This window comes from Sciurus carolinensis, unplaced genomic scaffold, assembly GCF_902686445.1.
Source record: "Sciurus carolinensis unplaced genomic scaffold, mSciCar1.2, whole genome shotgun sequence".
Taxonomy (NCBI): domain Eukaryota; kingdom Metazoa; phylum Chordata; class Mammalia; order Rodentia; family Sciuridae; genus Sciurus; species Sciurus carolinensis.
In genome coordinates, this window is record NW_025920474.1 from 50,560 (window position 1) to 70,191 (window position 19,632).

Here is a 19,632-nt window from a genome sequence, read left to right on the forward strand (position 1 = left end):
TGGTTTTATACCTAACACAGCCCTGGTACATGAGGACACAACACCTGGGCCTCTTCCCAGTGATGATTCCTCATGAACAGGAGGCTGTTGACTCAGTTACTTTCTCTGTGTTTCTGAGGACCAATCCTCTCTCTTTAGTGTCTGGGTGAGATAATGAAACTATTCCCTTGAAGCCCTCCAGGTAACACAGAGTCGCTGAAGAAATGCTTTGGACTTGAGGGCAAATATGTTACTAGAATTTCATCCGTGGAAGCAGTGAGGGGAATAAGGAACAAGGGAGGGAGGGACGGGTTCCAGTGCCTCTCCAGTAAACGGTCTGCAAGAAGTTCCCATTCTGTGTGAAATTCATCTTGAAATCTGGACATTGATGGTGATGTTAGAAAATATTCTGAAATTCACTTGACTACTTGTACACATGCTGAGGAGGTCTCTTTGTGTGTGTACTAGTTGGTAGGACTGCCATAACCAAGTACCCGAGATAGGGGGTCATAAAAGCAGAACTTAATTTTCTCACAGATCTGAAGTCTAGGAATCATAAGACCATGTTGTCTGCAGGTGTGGATTTAAAGACTGCTTCTGCTTCTATCCATACATTTTCTATTCACCCAGCACTTCCCTCAGATTCCTCAACATGGCAACTAGAAACCACACAGCTGTTTTGGAATTCCTCCTTTTGGGACTGACAGAGGACCCAGCACTGCAGCCTCTCATCTTCAGCCTGTTCTTGTCCATGTACCTGGTCACACTGCTTGGGAACCTGCTCATCATCTTGGCTGTCAGCTCTGATCCCCACCTCCATACCCCCATGTACTTCTTCCTCTCCAACCTGTCCTTCACTGACATCTGTTTTAGCACAACCACCATCCCCAAGATCCTGGCCAACATCCAAGCACAGGATCAGAGCATCACCTACACAGGCTGCCTCTCCCAGGTCTGTTCTGTCTTGATTTTTGGTGGTTTAGAAAATGGTCTCCGTGCAGCGATGGCCTATGACCGCTATGTGGCCATTTGTCACCCCCTGAGGTACACGGTCATCATGAACCCCATCTTCTGCATCCTCCTGGTTCTACTCTCCCTGCTCATTAGTGTTGTGCACACCCTCCTCCACACTCTGATGGTGCTGCGGCTGTCCTTCTGCACAGACCTGGAGATCCCCCAATTCTTCTGTGAACTTGCTCAGGTCTTCAAGCTGGCCTGTTCTGACACCCTTGTCAACAACATCCTGGTATATTTGGTGATTGGTCTGCTTGCTGTTGCTGCCATCTCTGGGATCATTTTCTCTTATTCTCACATAATGACCTCTGTCTTGAGAATGCCCTCATCAGAAGGGAAGCATAAAGCCTTTTCCACCTGTGGGTCTCAACTGTCTGTTGTCTCCTTGATCTACGGGACAGGATTTGGGGTGTACATTAGCTCTGCAGTGACTGACTCCACCAGGAATTCTGCAGTGGCTTCAGTGATGTACACTGTGGTCCCACAAATGCTCAACCCTTTATCTACAGCCTGAGGAACAGGGACATGAAGGAGGCCTTGAGGAAGCTCATAGGAAGGACAGCTTCTCCTGTAGCATGTATGATTTGATTTGGATTTGGGCTTCCACATCTGGTGAGTCACATTGACAGGACTCCTGGTTCACCAGAATACCTTATTTTTCCATCACTACATTTTTCTTAAAGAATGAGACAAAATAATTGCCATGTGCATTTTAAATTAGCGTGAAACCTGAGTATTACTTTTATTCAACTTGAGATAGTTGACATATAATTTAAGTTCTTTAAAGTTTTCTTTGTTTGGGTTTCAAAGAAATAGAAACTGAAGGAGTGTTCCTAGCTTTAGCAGACTGTGATGTGGTGCATTCTTAGAGAGTCAAGTTCAGGACAAGGATACTGAAGGATTTGGAAACAACAACCCCCAGGGAGAAAGAAGGACAGTGACCTCTGAACTTTCACAATTTCCTCTTGTGCAACCATTTTCCTGATTGCCCAATTGACACATTCCACTATAATTCAGTCTGATGATGAAGTCACACTGAATATTTTGCTTTGATGAACTCTCACTAAACCCTGTAAAAATCAGACCAGTTTCCTGGAAATGTGCCATTCCCGGCTGAATAAAGCAAGCCTCTGATCTGTTGAGGTCTGTCCCTGTTTCCATGATTTTGCTCAGAGACTCTCTTCATCCCAATCCCACATAAGGGCACACATGCCCCTCCAACAGGAGGGCTTCCTGTGAAGCACAGGGACTGAATTTTCATCATCAATTAACCAGGGAAGTGAGGGTGTTCCTGGAAAGCTGTGTCCTTATTCTCTCATATTACCACCCAACCTGCACAGTCTCATTAATCATAAATTTACACAATTAGATTGTCTGAGAGGCTTCAGATGATTTGGAAATATTGGAATTTTATCTGTGAAGATACCCTCAGTTCTCCAAGGAATGAAAAATCTAATTCTAGTGCAGCAAGTAAATAAGAGGATCCTTGTTCATTACAGTGACTTCAGAATTAAGTGTGCAGTTTCAGGTTTTGCAGCTGGCTTCACTGAGCCCTGCATGGGGTGACCTCCTCTGAAGCCAGAATTGGGGAGAGGCAGTTAGTGTAGAAATAGGGGATCTGGTCAAATCCAGGAAATGGAGGTCATGAAAGCCATCTGCCTCTGGAAGTTAGAGACTGCCCCTGGGAGAGTGGACAGTCAAGGACCTGCAGAGCCCATTGATTACCAAATTTACCTGCCTTTGTCAGGGACTACAGGCAAGGAGATGCTAATTAATGCCCCCTGGGCCCTTACCTGCCTGAATCACCTTGGCCCTCCCCCTGCCCCATCTGCTTCTCACTTTTTACATCTCACCTGCAAAACTAGGCCTAATCATGTAGGCAGGAAGGGAAGATAAGAGGGAGAGAGAACTGGAGAATAAAAGAGACCTTAACCTATAATAGATGTAGGGTGCACTCACTTCTGGGGACTTTAGAACATCAGCCATGGCCCCCCTTCTCCCTCCTGGGAGAAGTCTATATTATTACCTTTAAATAAAACCTGCTTAATATGCTTGCCTTGGCGTGCTTCTCTACTGTTCAAACTTCAACGTTAGAGGGAGCAGAACTTGTCACTGGTAAATGGCAGTATCACTACCAGGAAGTCAGCTCCTCAAGAGTCTCAGGTGGTTCCAATAGATGCAGATACTGTGCTTGGAAACAGCACCAGAGGCTGAAAGCTGAGTTCTTGTCCCTCTGCGCTTTGGTGACAGCCCTCTCTGTGCTCTGTCTGCAATGTTAAATCTGTCAAAGTTAAACCCGTAGTCTGAGTTTCCTAATATGAACAAAAATGGTTGGTGTAACGTGGTGGTCCACTTTATGTTCTGAACACAGCCCTTGCTGCTCTGCCACTGCAAGTTATTTTTTAAAGAAACATGTTTCTTTCTTTTCCTCTCTCCCTGCTTCTCCCTAATCCACCTGTCTCCCTAATCTCAGGGGAAACAGAGTTACCTTTATTTCCTATCCTATGCAGAGTGAGCATGTCCCATTGAAGCCAGAATTGGGGACAGGCAGTTATTGTAGAAATAGGAAATTGTGTCAGATCGAGAAAATAGAGGCCATCAAGCCATCCGCCTCTGGAAGTTGGAGACTGCCATGGGAGAATGGAATATCAAGGACATGCAGAACCCATTGATAACCAGATTTACCTGCCCTTGCCAGAGACTGCAGGCAAGAAGGTGCTAATCAATGCCCCCTGGGCCCTTGCTTGTCTGAGACACCTTGACCCTCCCTCTGCCCCATCCTCTTTTCGCTTTTTACATTTCAAAACCAGGCCTAATCCCGCAGGCAGGAAGGGAAGAGATAAGGGGAAAGAATGGGAGAATGAAACCCATAAAAAGAACGAGATTTGCTCATCCCACGGATTCCGCCTTTGGGTCCCCTTCTTCCACCCGGGAGAAGTCTGCTTTTCCTTTTCTTTAATAAAGCTGCATTTTCCACTCTACATTTGCCTCGGTGTGCTTCTCCGGCATTATACTTCAACACCTGAGGAAGCAGGACTCGTCACCGGTAAACAGCGGTATCAGATTTGGAGGTCCCACCGAGATCTATGCCGAGGTAAGTGAGCTTTTCTCTTCATGCACCCCAATCTGTCCGAGGTGCATCTTTCTGTCTCTTTCTTTCTGCAGGGCAAAATGGGCACCCGTCGGCTACTTAAATGCAACTAGTGCAGCCGCCATTCTTAAGACTCGGGTGAGAGGTTTCTCGGCTCAGGCAAGTTTCCAATCCCCTGCTCTGCAGGCACGTTGGGGCTCTGCTGAAGCCGTTTCCTACTTTTCTGTCCAGGCCCGGAGTGCAATTGCGGTGAGTACACAGTGTCCCTAGTCCTGATCTGCCCAGGATGCGTGGAGGCGGACGAAAGGTTGGAGCAACTGTGGGGTTCTCGGCCCGGGCTACTCTCGGGTGGATCCCAAAGGTTCCTTCTCTGGACTCCCCCTCCCGACCGCCCTAAGGGGTATCCAAGGTGATCAGTAGACAAATGGCACCGAGGGAAAGCGCCAATTACATTTGCCTCCGTATGGGCCGCGCAGCACACCGCACACATTCATTCCCTCCTGGATGTTTTCCCTTCGCTCGCCGATCAGACATTAAACATTCAGATAGTAGGATCATAGGAAAATCAATAGGAAAGTACTCAGGTTATCTTTGTTTGCATATTTAGCCTTTGTTAGTTTGTTTAAAGTTTTCCTGTGCTTAAAGGTGCTCAGTGTGTTCTAAGCTGCAAGGAGGATGTATACTTTAATTCAACCCCTCCCTTGAATCCCTCAGAGAACAGGGTATTATATGTCTAACAATCAATAGGTGTCCCCCTCACCCTTTGGAGATCCCTTTAGTCTACAAAATAGGCAAGAAGATGTACAATTCTTCTTTTGTTGTAGGAATTTATAGTGGCAGGGAGGAAAGCAGTAATGCCCTTAAGTCTGAATCCTCCAAGGGTCTCTAGCACAGGGCAAACTAGAGCCCCAGCACTTTGCCAAAGGAGGCCAGAAATACTTTGGCAAAGCCAGGTAGTGAGAGACGGGTTTTCTGGACCGGATTGAAGCTCAAACTTAGGGAGACGTCCCTGCACATAGTCTCCGGCGCGGGCGCCTGAGGTCTATTTTTCTTTTCTTCCACTTAGATGGGAGCTTCACTCTCAACAGTATTGCCAGGTTCACCACTAGCCTGCATGCTGAAAAACTGGGACAAATTTGACCCACAGACACTCAAGAAAAAGCGCCTCATTTTCTTCTGCCGCCAGGCCTGGCCTCAATACAAACTCTCTGATGGAGAATCTTGGCCGCCAGAGGGAAGTACAAATTTTAATACCATTTTACAGCTTGATAGATTTTGCAAAAGGGAAGGAAAATGGTGTGAGGTACCTTATGTTCAAATCTTCTTTATTCTAAGGGAAGACCCCAAATTATGCCAACAATGTAAAATAGATTCAGCCAGAACCACTACTCTAAAGGAAGAAAGCCTTAAAGAGTCACCTACTGAGGGAAAGGAATTTTCTGCTAAAGTCCATCAGCAGGCCTCCTGTCCTCCATACCCTGGTCCTTCTCCATCTGCCCCAATGGACAGATCAAATGTACTACCTCTCCAGGAGATGCCGGGAGGAGAATTTGGACCAATTAAAGTATACAACCCCTTCTCCCTCCAAGACCTAAGACAGATAAAAACAAACCTAGGGAAATTTTCAGAAGATCCAGATAAATATATTGAGGTGTTTCAAAACCTATGCCAGGTGTTTGACCTCACCTGGAAAGATATTATCCTGTTACTTAACCAGACTTTAACCTCCAATGAGAAGGAAGCCACCCTGAAAGCAGCTGAACAATTTGGGGATGACCTACACCTTGCTCATGCCCCAGGAGCCCAAACTAGATCTAAACCCAACTATCCATCGGGAGCACAGGCAGTTCCAAGAAATGACCCCGACTGGGACCCAAAAGATGAACAGGATGCTTGGAAAATCAGACACTTCCAGATGTTAGTCCTTGAGGCCCTTAGGAGAATCAAACAGAAGCCTATTAACTATTCTAAGGTTTCTGAAATTACACAAGGTCCCGAAGAAAGCCCGGCTATTTTCATGGAGAAACTCAGGGAGGCAATAAGAAAACACACCACCGTGGATCCTGAATCCACAGAGGGCCATTTACTTTTAAAGGACAAATTTATCATTCAGTCGGCCCCAGACATTCGGAGGAAATTACAAAAATTGGCATATGGCCCTGATCAATCCTTAGATGATATCCTCCGACTTGCAACTTCCGTTTTTTATAATCGAGATGTAGAGGAAAAGAAGGAAAAAGAGTGTAGAGACAGAAGAAAAACTGAAGCGCTGGTCTTAGCCCTAAGAGGAGTTAGCTTCCCGGGTGATGAAGAAAGAAAACGGAATGTACCTCAGGCCACAAAAGGGATTTGTTTCCATTGTGGAAAGGAGGGACATTTCAGACAGGAATGTCCCCAAGCCAAACGGCCACCACCAAAGCCCTGCCCCAAGTGTCAAGGCAACCATTGGAAAAGTGACTGTCCTCAGGGGCGTAGGTCCTTGAGGCCAGACTCTTCCACACAGGCCTGACGGGGCCCGGGGCCAATTCTAATGGCTCCCGTAACTCCTATCACTATGCATGAGCCCCGGGTATGCTTCTCAGTAGGGAGCCAAGAGGTCAACTTCCTCTTAGATACTGGCGCTAGTTTTTCAGTGCTCACCTCTTATCCTGGACCTCTTTCCTCTAATACTATAACGGTGCAAGGGGTATCTGGACGGCCTAATACCAGAAAGTTTACTCCCCCACTGAGTTGTGAGTGGGATGGGATGATGTTTTCTCATGCATTCCTGATAGTGCCAGAATGCCCTACCCCTCTATTGGGAAGGGATTTAGTTTCAAAACTTCAGACTTCCATTACAATGAATTTGGGACCACAAGGATCATTATGTTTACCTCTACTAGAATGTGATATAAACCCTGAGGTATGGGCCACTGAAGGCAAGATTGGACGGGCAAAAAGAGCAATCCCAGTTAAAATAGTCTTAAAGGATCCCTCTGTCTTTCCACATCAGAGACAATACCCGCTACGCCCAGAAGCAAAAAAGGGCTTATTAAAAATCATCCAGAACCTCAAACAGCAGAAACTTTTAGTACCTTGTAACAGCCCATGCAATACACCAATTTTGGGAGTTCAAAAATCAAATGGGGAATGGCATTTAGTCCAAGACCTCAGAATAATTAATGAAGCAGTTGTTCCCCTCCACCCAGTAGTTCCTAATCCATATACTCTGCTATCTGAGATTCCAGCAACTGCCGCTTGGTTTACTGTGTTAGATTTAAAAGATGCCTTCTTTTGCATACCTCTGGATTCTCAGTCTCAGTATCTGTTTGCCTTTGAGGAACCAGATAGTGAATCTCAACTAACCTGGTCAGTACTCCCCCAAGGATTTAGAGATAGCCCCCACCTATTTGGACAAACTCTAGCTAAGGACTTAGCAGAATTCAAAGATAAGACAACTGCAATTGTTCTCCAATATGTGGATGACATCCTGTTATGCGCCTCCACCCAGGAGGAATGTCAAAAAGCTACTACAGAACTCTTAAACTTCTTAGCCAATCAGGGTTATAAAGTCTCAAAAAAGAAAGCTCAGTTATGTCAGCAACAGGTCCAATATTTAGGATTACAACTATCCCAAGGAGTCCGCAAATTAGGACAGGAAAGAATAGCTCCCATAGGACTATATCCTCTGCCTCAGACCCTAAGGCAACTCAGAGGCTTCCTAGGAATAACTGGATACTGCAGACTTTGGATTCCTGGGTATGGAGAATTAGCTAAGCCTCTTTACAGTCTTATAAAAGAAACTTTGCAACAAGGAACAACCAACCTAATATGGGAACCAGAACATATTAAAGCCTTTGAGACATTAAAAAGGGCCTTACTCCAAGCCCCTGCTCTTAGTTTACCTACTGAAGAGAAATTTAACCTGTTTGTCACTGAAAGAGGAGGAATAGCCCTAGGAGTGGTAACCCAAAAGAATGGGCCTATTCAACAACCAGTAGCCTATCTCAGCAAGGAACTTGATATGGTATCTCGGGGATGGCCCCACTGTTTAAGAGTAATTGCAGCTGTAGCTCTACTAGTCCCTGAAGCAATCAAAATCACCCTGGGAAGAGACCTTATTGTCTACACTTCCCATGATCTCTCAGGAATTTTAAACTCAAAAGGAGGACTATGGCTTTCAGATAGTCGCCTTCTAAAATATCAGGCTTTACTTCTGGAAGGACCCATAACTCAAATAAGGACTTGTTCGACTTTAAATCCAGCTACTTTCCTACCAGAAACATTAGAGGAAAGTCCTGAACATGACTGCCAACAGGTCCTAGCCATGAATTACTCAGCCCGAGAAGACCTTCAAAACCTTCCCCTGTCTAATCCAGACCTCACCATGTTCACTGATGGAAGTTCCTTTGTGGAACAAGGAGAACGCAAAGCTGGATATGCTGTGGTGACTTTACATGACACTTTAGAAGCGCAATCTTTGCCCCCAGGCACAAGCGCACAACTTGCAGAATTAATAGCCCTAACAAGAGCCCTGGAACTAGGGAAACAACAGAGAATTAATATTTATACTGACTCTAAATATGCCTACCTAATCCTGCATGCACATGCAGCAATTTGGAAAGAAAGAGGATTTCAAACAACTGAAGGAACAGCTATAAAAAACTATAAACAGATCTTAAAACTATTAGAAGCTGTCCATTTACCCAAAGAGGTAGCAGTAATCCACTGCCCTGGACATCAAAAAGGAATTGATGAAATAGCAGAAGGCAATAGACGAGCAGATCAGCAAGCCAAAGAGGCTGCTAAGGGAACTTTGCAACAAATAGCGACTTTAGCCCCTTTGATATGGACAGGCCCTCCCCCAGAGATAAGGCCCCAATACACCCAGGAGGAAACACAGCAGGCTTTATCTAGAGGAGGTAACCTCTTGCCCTCTGGGTGGATTCAAATGGAAGATAACAAACTCTACTTACCTGCTAACTCCCAGTGGAAGATTTTACACACCCTACATCAATCCTTCCATCTGGGAGAAGAAAACACTCTCAAATTAACTCAAGAGATATTTGAAGGGAAGCATATTTCAAAAACAATCCAACAAATAGTCAAAGCCTGTGAAACGTGCCAAAGGAATAACCCCCTTAACTCTACCAAAAAGCCCCCAAGGCTACAAAGAACAGGACAATTCCCTGGAGAAGACTGGCAACTTGATTTTACTCACATGCCAAAAAGTAATGGATTTCAATATTTATTGGTTATGGTAGATACATTTACAGGGTGGACTGAGGCCTATCCCTCCAGAACTGAACAGGCAGGAGAAGTAGTCAAAGCCTTATTACAGGAAATAATTCCTCGATTTGGTCTGCCCCGCAGCCTCCAAAGTGACAATGGAGCTGCTTTCAAGGCTGCTGTCACTCAGGGAATATCCAAAGCCTTAGGCATAAAGTACCATCTCCACTGTGCATGGAGGCCCCAGTCCTCAGGAAAGGTAGAAAAAACTAATGACATCCTAAAAAGGCACCTAAGAAAACTCACTCAAGAAACTCACTACCCATGGCCTAAAATGCTTCCTCTAGCCCTACTCAGAATCAGGAATACCCCCAAAACATTAGGGCTCAGCCCATTTGAGCTCCTATATGGAAGACCATTCCTAAGAAATGATATCCTTAAAGATCAGGAAACTGCAGATTTAGTGGCTCATATCACAAAGTTGGCCAAATTTCAAACTGAGATCTGTAAATAACCTGCATCTGAGCCAATCACTTCTCCACCTCTGTATGAGCCTGGAGATCTAGTCATGATAAAAACCGTACCTTCAAGTTCTCCAAATTTAGACCCTATTTGGAAAGGACCTTTTCCTGTAATCTTATCTACCCCCTCTGCAGTAAAAGTGCTGGGACAAGAGAACTGGATTCACCACTCTCGAGTTAAAGCTTGTCATCCTGAGTCGACTCCCAAAGAAACTTCCTCCCAAGGAACTGAGGAGCGATACTCCTGCACTCCGATAGAGGACCTAAAATATCTCTTCCGCAGAGACAATGGTGATATGTAAACTTTTCCTCCTCTCTTTCTTTATTATTGTAGGCAGATCCACTGAAACTAATTCTTTCCTAAATTGGGCCCAGCAATATGCCACTAAATTACAAAAAGATAATTGCTGGATATGTGGACTATTACCCCTTTCCAGCACCTCTGGACTACCTTGGTGGGTATCTCCTTTACAGGGAAATGACTGGACAAATTTACAGTCCTTAATATTAGAACAAAAGAAGGAAAAACCCTCCTTACAAACTGCTACTCATGCCAATGTTAGCTTATGGCCTATCAATGAAACTCTATCACTACCAGGTCATAAAAAGGCTTTCACTTTAGAGCAGACCAATGTTCAAATTTCTACGGCTGTTAAGTCACATGCGGGCCCATTCACTTCTAACTCTCCACCACCGCCACCAATATGTCACAGATACAAAGACGGTTATTATCAGTTTGGGGATGGAAATTTATGGCTTACACCCACCATTGGGCATCTAAACCAAAAGGCCCCAATCTGTTGGGAACAACATAACCATACTTATGATATATGGACTAATAGTACTCGAGAATTAGGATGGACCCCAGAGTCACAATGCCAACAAATTGTAATTTTACAAGCCAATGATTGGTTTGGAACTAATTGGCTCTCTAGGCCTGAAATTAGCTGGCCAGCACCCAATGGAACACAATGGATATGTGGAGCTAACTTATGGCCCTGGCTTCCCCCAGGCTGGATAGGAAGATGTACTATTGGGTACCCCTGGATGCAAGGGAGATGGACCCCAAGTATAGAACAGCCAGCAAATCTCCCCAATCTCAAACATAGATGGGGACGATCTGTTTTTCGTTGGTATGATCATTTAGCTTCAATGTTTATCCCACAAATTGTTTTAGAAAGTGTAATGTGGCATATGGAAACCCTAAACAATTATACCCAAACCGCCCTCCATGATGTTGGAGAAAGCATTTCTCTCCTTAATACAGAAGTGACACTCATGAGGAAAGCTGTCTTACAAAACCGGATGGCTTTAGACATCCTCACTGCAGCCCAAGGCGGTACTTGTGCTATTGTTAGAACTGAATGCTGTGTTTACATCCCTGACAACTCTAACAATGTAACTAACATCCTTAAAGATTTACATTCTCAGATAGAGGCCATGTCCTCTCCAGACTCATCATGGGAACAAATTCTTAGTTCCTGGTTCTCTGGTACCTCCTGGTGGAAAACATTATTAGTCTCTATAATCATCATCATACTCATTGGTGTGTTCCTATGTTGTGGCATTTACTGTTGCATTAATCTTATCCCGGTACTCATAACTTCTTGTTTCTCTTATAGACTGCCCATCTCTCAAATGACCCTCCAACCTATCACTCTTCAACCAGACTTTTACCATGGACCCCTCGATCGACCCGATTTATAAAAAGGAACTCCAAGCTGCTTGCCCCTCGCCGTCCACTTTCAGCTCGAAGAAGTCAGAGCGGTCATCGACCCCCTTCCCCAGCAGCATGGAGTTCCTAAGATTAGAGGGGGGAATGAAGCCAGAATTGGGGACAGGCAGTTAGTGTAGAAATAGGAAATTGGGTCAGATCGAGAAAATAGAGGCCATCAAGCCATCCGCCTCTGGAAGTTGGAGACTGCCATGGGAGAATGGAATATCAAGGACATGCAGAACCCACTGATAACCAGATTTACCTGCCCTTGCCAGAGACTGCAGGCAAGAAGGTGCTAATCAATGCCCCCTGGGCCCTTGCCTGTCTGAGACACCTTGACCCTCCCTCTGCCCCATCCTCTTTTCGCTTTTTACATTTCAAAACCAGGCCTAATCCCGCAGGCAGGAAGGGAAGAGATAAGGGGAAAGAATGGGAGAATGAAACCCATAAAAAGAACGAGATTTGCTCAACCCACGGATTCCGCCTTTGGGTCCCCTTCTTCCACCCGGGAGAAGTCTGCTTTTCCTTTTCTTTAATAAAGCTGCATTTTCCACTCTACATTTGCCTCGGCGTGCTTCTCCGGCATTATACTTCAACACCTGAGGAAGCAGGACTCGTCACCGGTAAACAGCGGTATCACCATCAAGAGAACAAAGTAATCCAGTTTGGGGATGGCACCAGAAGATCTCAGAAATGACTGCGTCCAAAATTAACAAGTGAATCACAACTCCAGACAGGGAACACTGGAATGCAGCCTTTGAGTCACCTCTTTAACAGCCCCCTGTTCCTGCTGATGGACAGAATCACAGCCTTTCACACAGGAGGCCCCTGTGTTTCTTCTTTACGAGTAAAGCAATAAATTTTTCCTTTTTCTCAAAACCAAGTCCTCATTACTGGATTGGCATCAGGGATAAGGATTGAGCTTTTGGCAATAACAGTATCCCATCAAACTAAATTCATGGGGAAATTGGCGGCATAAAAAACTTTATCCAGGAAAGAAAAAAAAGAAAAAGACAAGAAAACATAAATTAAAGCCAACCTGTTGTTCATTGGCAGGATCTGCAAAGGAATCCTCATGGGTCTCCTCCATTGAATATCAATATGCCTAGTGCAAGAAGAGGCTCCCAAGAGCCTGTGGGTAATGAGTAGTGGGGAACTCATTGAAAGTTGAGGGCAGTGTGATCATGATAATGGATTCATGGAGTCAGGCTCAACCACATCCTGTGCACCAAACCCTTGAATGCAATGGAGGGGCGAGGGGGGGGGGCTGGGGTGAGGGTTGTCAGGTTTTGTTTTTGTTTTGTTTTTTGTTCTTTTGGTTTTTTGTTGTTGTTGTTGTTGTTGCTGTTTGTTTGTTGTATATGCCAGATTATCCAGTCCTTCTCCTGGGATGAAATTGGTTGTTTAAATTAAAGGCATCACATTCTCACCCAACCAGCAACAAATTCTTTTGCAAAGGCCTCCCAGGAAAAGGGAACAAAGCCTGGGCTGCTGGAGGTTTACCAAATGTGACTAAGGCCACCTGGGCCAAAGGGACCCTGGGGAGAAGGATCCTGTTATCTTAACCAAGACTTTTTTTTAGGAGGAAGGAACTTGTCCCAGGAAGAAAAAAATGCTCCTCTTAAGAGAAAGGCATTTTAGGTAGGGATCCATTATTTTCTGGACAAATTCTTGAAACATGGATTGGTTTGGCTCTCCCAGTCCCCCTGTTACATGGCTATTTTTGCTGCTATGAACCTCACACTGATGAGTCCTGGTTTGTGCAAAATTTGAGAGCTAGAAAATGGTTCAATCATAACGTCCATTGGTTTAGGATTTTTATTTGGCTGAGAAAATGTGGATTAAAATGTTGAGTAAGCTCAGTTTTCATGAATAACCCATATTTAACAATTAAAAATGAGTAAGTTATTTTTAACATAATGGGATTAATATTCATAAATGTTTGTTAGAAGAGACATCTGATTAATTCAAAAAATTAAGGTACAAAAACATCACTCTATATAACTTCAAGTACTCTTGGCTTCTCTATTTCCACAGGGTAACACATATTTGGGTTTATTAAATGTGTTTTTATGAATTGGTAAAAGAAAAAATAATTTCAGATTGCTTTGTTTCTGGGTCTTCACTAAAAGCAAGGTTACTCAGAGTTGATATTCTAACAGGTGAAATTCTATATGCAAAGCGTGAAACAAAATGTGGTTGCATTTAAATTAAAATACAGTAAAAATCATCAAATATTTCATCTTGCTCAAAAGGAATAATTTGTCTTAATTCAAAATTTTCATAGGGATCATTTCCAAATGTGAATTTAAGACAAGGACTATAAGAAGAAAAAGAGATATTAGAAAGTTACAGTATGGAAGGGAACGGAGGGGTGTCCCAATAATGGCTACAAAGTTGTTTTTGGAGAAAAGTAATAATCCTTGGTGTTCTGTAAACATAATGAACAGAAATGCATTGCATATCATGACATAGAGAAATTTGAATGTCATCACCGCAACAAAATGATAAAACTTGGAAGAGATGGATGTGCTAATGACCCTGACTTGATCTTCACCCAATGGACCCAGAAATCGGAAATACACTCTATTCTTCATAAATACGTAAACATATACGTCTTTCAAACACAAATAAATGAATGAACACTTGTGAAAACAAAGCTGTACACCTTTCCTCGGCAACCAATGTCCTCTAGGACTCTGGAAAGAAGAAGGAAGCACATCATTCTAAATGGTGAAAAACTGAAAGCATTCTCCCTAAAATCTGGAACAAGGCAAGGATGCCCTCTTTCACCACTTCTATTCAATATCGTCCTTGAAACTCTAGCCAGAGCAATTAGACAGACCAAAGAAATTAAAGGGATACGAATAGGAAAAGAAAGACTCAAAATATCCCTATTTGCTGATGATATGATTATATACTTAAAGGAACCAGGAAATTCCACTAGAAAACTTTTAGAACTCATAAGTGAATTCAGTAAACTAGCAAGTTACAAGATCAATGCTCATAAATCCAATGCATTTTTATACGTAAGTGATGAATCTTCAGAAAGAGAAGTTAGGAAAACTACCCCATTCACAATAGCCTCGAAAAAAATAAAATACTTGGGAATCGATCTCACAAAACAGGTGAAAAACCTCTATAATGAGAACTACAGAACACTAAAGAAAGAAATTAAGGAAAACCTTAGAAGATGGAAAGATCTCCCATGTTCCTGAATAGGAAGAATTAATATAGTCAAAATGGCCATACTACCAAAAGTGCTATACAGATTCAATGCAATATTAATTAAAATCCCAAAGATGTATCTTACAGAAATAGAGCAAGCAATCATGAAAGAATAAGAATAAGAATAAGAATAAGAAACCCAGAATAGCTAAAGCAATCCTTACCAGAAAGAGCGAAGCAGGGGGTATAGCAATACCAGATCTTCAACTCTACTACAAAACAAAAACTCTACTACAGTAACAAAAATGGCATGGTATTGATTCCAAAATAGAAAGGTAGATCAATGGTAGAGAATAGAGGACACAAACACAAACCAAAATAAATACAATTTTCTCATGGTAGACAAAGGGGCCAAAAATATGCAATGGAGAAAAGATAGCCTCTTCAACAAATGGTGCTGGGAGAATTGGATATCCATAGGCAACAGAATGAAACTAAACCCATATCTCTCACCATGCACGAAACTAAACTCAAAATGGATTAAGGACCTTGGAATCAGACCAGAGACCCTGCATCTTATATAAGAAAAAGTAGGTCCAGATGTTCAACATGTCGGCTTAGGACCAGATTGCTCAACAGGAATCCCATAGCACAAGAAAAAAAAGCAATAATCAATAACTGGAATATATTCAAACTAAAAAGCTTTCTGTCAGCAAAGGAAACTATCAGCAATGTGAAGAAAGAGCCTACAGAATAGGAGAAAATCTTTGCCAATCATACTTCACATAGAGCACTAATCTCCAGAATTTGTAAAGAACTCAAAAAACTCTACACCAAGAATGCAAATAACCCAATCGACAAATGGGCTAAGGAAATGAACAGACACTTCACAGATGAAGATCAAAAGCAATCAAAAAACATATGGAAAAATGTTCAACATCTCTAGTAATAAGAGAAATGCAAATCAAAACCACCCTAGGATTCTATCTCACCCCAATCAGAATGCGATCATCAAGAATACAAGCAACAACAGGTGTTGGCGAGGATATGGGGAGAAAGGTACACTCATACATTGCTGGTGGGTCTGCAAATTAGTGCAGCCACTCTGGAAAGCAGTGTGGAGATTCCTCAGAAAACTTGGAATTGAACCACCATTTGACCCAGCTATCCCACTCCTAAACCCAAAGGACTTAAAATCAGCATACTACAGAGATATAGCCACATCAATGTTCATAGCTGCTCAATTCAGAATAGCCAGACTGTGGAACCAACCTAGATGTCCTTCAATGGATGAATGCATAAAGAAAATGTGGTATATATATACAATGGAATATTACTCAGCCATAAAGAATGATAAAATTATGGCATTTGCAGGCAAATGGATGAAATTGGAGAATATCATGCTAAGTGAGTTAAGCCAATCTCTTAAAACCAAAGGACAAATGATCTCACTGATAAGTGAATGATGACACATAATGGGGGGTGGGAGAGGTTAGTGTTAAGGTTAGATTTAGGGTTAGGGAGGGGGCAAGAATGGAGGAATGAAGGACTGTATAGAGGGAAAAGAGGGGTGGGAGGGCTGAGGGGAAGAGAAAATATAACAGAATGAATCATACACCATTACCCTATGTAAATTTATGATTACACAAATGGTATGCTTTACTCCATGTACAAACAGAGAAACAACATGTTTCCCATTTGTTTACAATAAAATAAATAAATAAATAAAATTTAAAAAAAGAAAAAAAAAAAAAAAGAAGGAAGAAAATTTTTGGTTATGGAGATAAATCCAAAGAAGTATTTGGCTTCATCCCTCTCAATATATCATGTCAGCATTGTTTTGGGAAGCAGAAGCATTTTACCTTATTTTTCATGTACTGTTGTGGTTGATAGAGAATTTGATCTTATTTTATGATCCCATTGATGACTTTCTATATACCTTTTATTTCTCTTTTAAAAAGTGAATGAGTTTCAGTTCTGGGGATATAACTCAGGTAGTAGAGTGCTTGCCTCACATGTACAAGGTCCTGGGTTCAATCCCCAGCACTACAAAAAAAAAAAAAAAGTGGATGGGTTTATAGAAGAGAGATGAGTACAGAGAGAAAGGGGGTTGAGGGGGAGGGAGGAGGAATGTTGTAACAATGGAAAAGTTGAACTAAACCTACCAAACTCTCCTGTGTACATCTACAAATTCTCCTTTATTTATGTATCTATGATGCTTTAGTTAAAAACCTATAAGAACAGAAGAAGAGTGAAAGGGAGGAAAGAGAACAGGAATAGGGAGGTGAAGGGGAATTTTATTTATTTATTTTTCTTTCCTCTAAAATTTGTTCTTTTTAGATTTCCATGACAGTAGAGTATTTCTTGACATATTATATACACATAGAGTATAACTTATTCTAATTAGGATCCCATTCTTGTGGTTGTACATGATATGGAGTTTCACTGGTCATGTATTCATATACAAACATAGGAAAGTTATGTTCAATTAATTCTACTGTCTTTCCTATTCCCATCCCCTTCCAGTCCCCTTTGTCTAATCCACTTATCTATTCTCATCCCACTCCTGCATTGTGTGTTAGCATCCACATGCTAACATCCATATGCTAGCACATATTCATTCATGTGCTAGCATCCATATTCAGACAGAATATTTGACCTTTGGTTTTCTGGGATTGGCTTATTTCACTTAGTGTGATAGTCTCCAGTTCCATCCATTTACCATAAAATGTCATAAGTTCATTCTTCTTTAAGTCTTAGTATATTCTATTGTATATATGTACCACATTTTCTTTTTGCATTCATCTGTTGAAGGGCATCGAGTGGGTTATGTAGAAGAAAATGAGAAGGGAGAGAGGGCAGGGGCATGAAAGAGGGTGGAAAGAGACCGACATCATTACGCTAAGTAACTGTACGATTACACAAATGGTGTGAATCTACATAGTGTACAACCATAGAAACAAAAATTTGTACCCCATTTGTGTACAAAGAATCAAAGTATATTCTATAAAAATACAAAAAGGGAGAAAATTTAAAAGAGCAAATTAAAAAGAAAGAAAGAAAGAAAGAACTAAAGAAAGAAAGAAAGAAAGAAAGAAAGAAAGAAAGAAAGAAAGAAAGAGAAAGAAAGAAAGAAAGAAAGAAAGAAAGAAAGAAAGAAAGAAAGAAAGAAAGAAAGAAAGAAAGAACACTTGGAATGGAGCCACCATTTGACCCAGTTGTCCCACTCCTTGGTTTATACATAAAGGACTTAAAATCAGCATTACACAGTGAAACAGTCACATCAATGTTTATAGCAACTCAATTCCCAATAGGTAAAGGGAAATTTTAAAAAATGAATTTGTTTAAGGTGGTGAGAAAGACATCACAATCTCATTTTGGCATGAACTTCAAATATTGATGATTTCAAATTCTGACAATTACTTAATCCTACAGAATGAGTTAACATGGTGCAAAATGTGTTGAAAGCACAGGAGTTGCTGACACCCTTAATTACAAAGATTTAAAATGAACAATAACATTGGTTGAGCACCATTTCTACCTACTATGTGATGGTTGAAATCTGACCAAACATGCTGAGCACGTGGACGTGTCTGAATTTTACCACCTTTTTTATGGCTTTGGAATTGAATTAGCTACCGTATTAAAAATGAATAATCATGATTTCTACTCAGAATCTCCATTTCTAAAGAATATTACTGAGACTATTGTACCAATATTGAAAAAAGTAGTTATGAATTTCTAACCTGGGGGTTATGGTTCTGTCTATATTTTTGCAGTCAACACTGATCAAACAAACTGATTAGTCTTTTGTGCAAACAACAACAACAAAATACTATTCAGTGTACATCAGTGTGATACAGGAAAAGATACTTGTGTGTATTTTCACCATATCTTAGTTGATATTAGCAATTGCATTCTTTATCTCTACATATAGAAGGCATATTTTCATATCTATAGTAGGAATCAGTATTTCTGATGATAGTAATTATATAGATTCCTTTGTTCATAATTTAAAAGGAATAATGGAATTTGGTGAGATGCATGGAGCGCCATAACCATAAAATGGAGATGAACGTAAAGGATGTGGATAACCAAATTGTCCACATGTGGTCTCCAAGGTCAGAGACTGAGCCATCCTGAATTATTCTTTTCTATGCCTTTCATCTTTAAAGTCATACACTCCTGGGATCTGAATGACAGTCAAGCAACTGGTCTAATGAGGAGCTGTGGAAAAGGAGCCCCAGGGAAACAGACAATATAGGAATCATCCTGTGAACCGCTCACTCAGCAGCTCACATCAGTCAGGACACACACTGGGGCCTCTTCCCACAGATGATTCCTCATGAAGAGGGGTCTGCTGCCTCACTGAGCCTCTCTGCATTTCCTGAGGATAGTCCTTCCATCTTCAATATCCAGGTGAGATGTTGAAGTCATTCCTCTTGAAGTCAACCAGGTAAGAGAGTCCCTCAGCAAATGTTTTGTACTTGAGGGCAAGGATGTTACTAGAATTTCATCCTGAGAAGCAATGAGGGAAATAAGTAAAAAGGGAGAGGGAAACAATTAACCCATGACTTTCCTATCAGCTGTCTGTCATCCTATGGGCACATTCCCATACATTTGTACCTACAAGCATGAAGTTACCATTCTGTTGGTCTTAAACATTTTTGTGCTATAATGATACTGGTTATAAAATGTTCTGAAATTTATTTGAATACTTGAAGGCATGTTTCAGAGGGGACTTTGTGAGTGTCTTTGATGGTAGAGCTACTATAATCAAGTACCGTAAATTAGGTGGCATCACAACAGAAACTTAATTTCTTAAAGTTATCAAGTTTGGAATTCATAAGAAGTCCTCAGGTGTGGTTATCCAACAGCTGTACTGCATTGACTGAACATTTCCTCTTTACCCAGTGTATGTGAGATACCTTAAC

At 41.9% G+C, this 19,632-nt stretch overlaps 1 protein-coding gene across 1 annotated transcript; it reads left to right on the forward strand.

The window, feature by feature from the left end:
* Positions 1-631: 631 nt before the first annotated feature.
* LOC124975757 (olfactory receptor 7G2-like) lies at positions 632-1,507 on the forward strand. The gene has a single exon (XM_047538319.1). It carries the CDS (start codon positions 632-634, stop codon positions 1,505-1,507), a length of 876 nt encoding a protein of 291 aa, XP_047394275.1.
* The last annotated feature ends 18,125 nt before the right edge of the window (positions 1,508-19,632 follow it).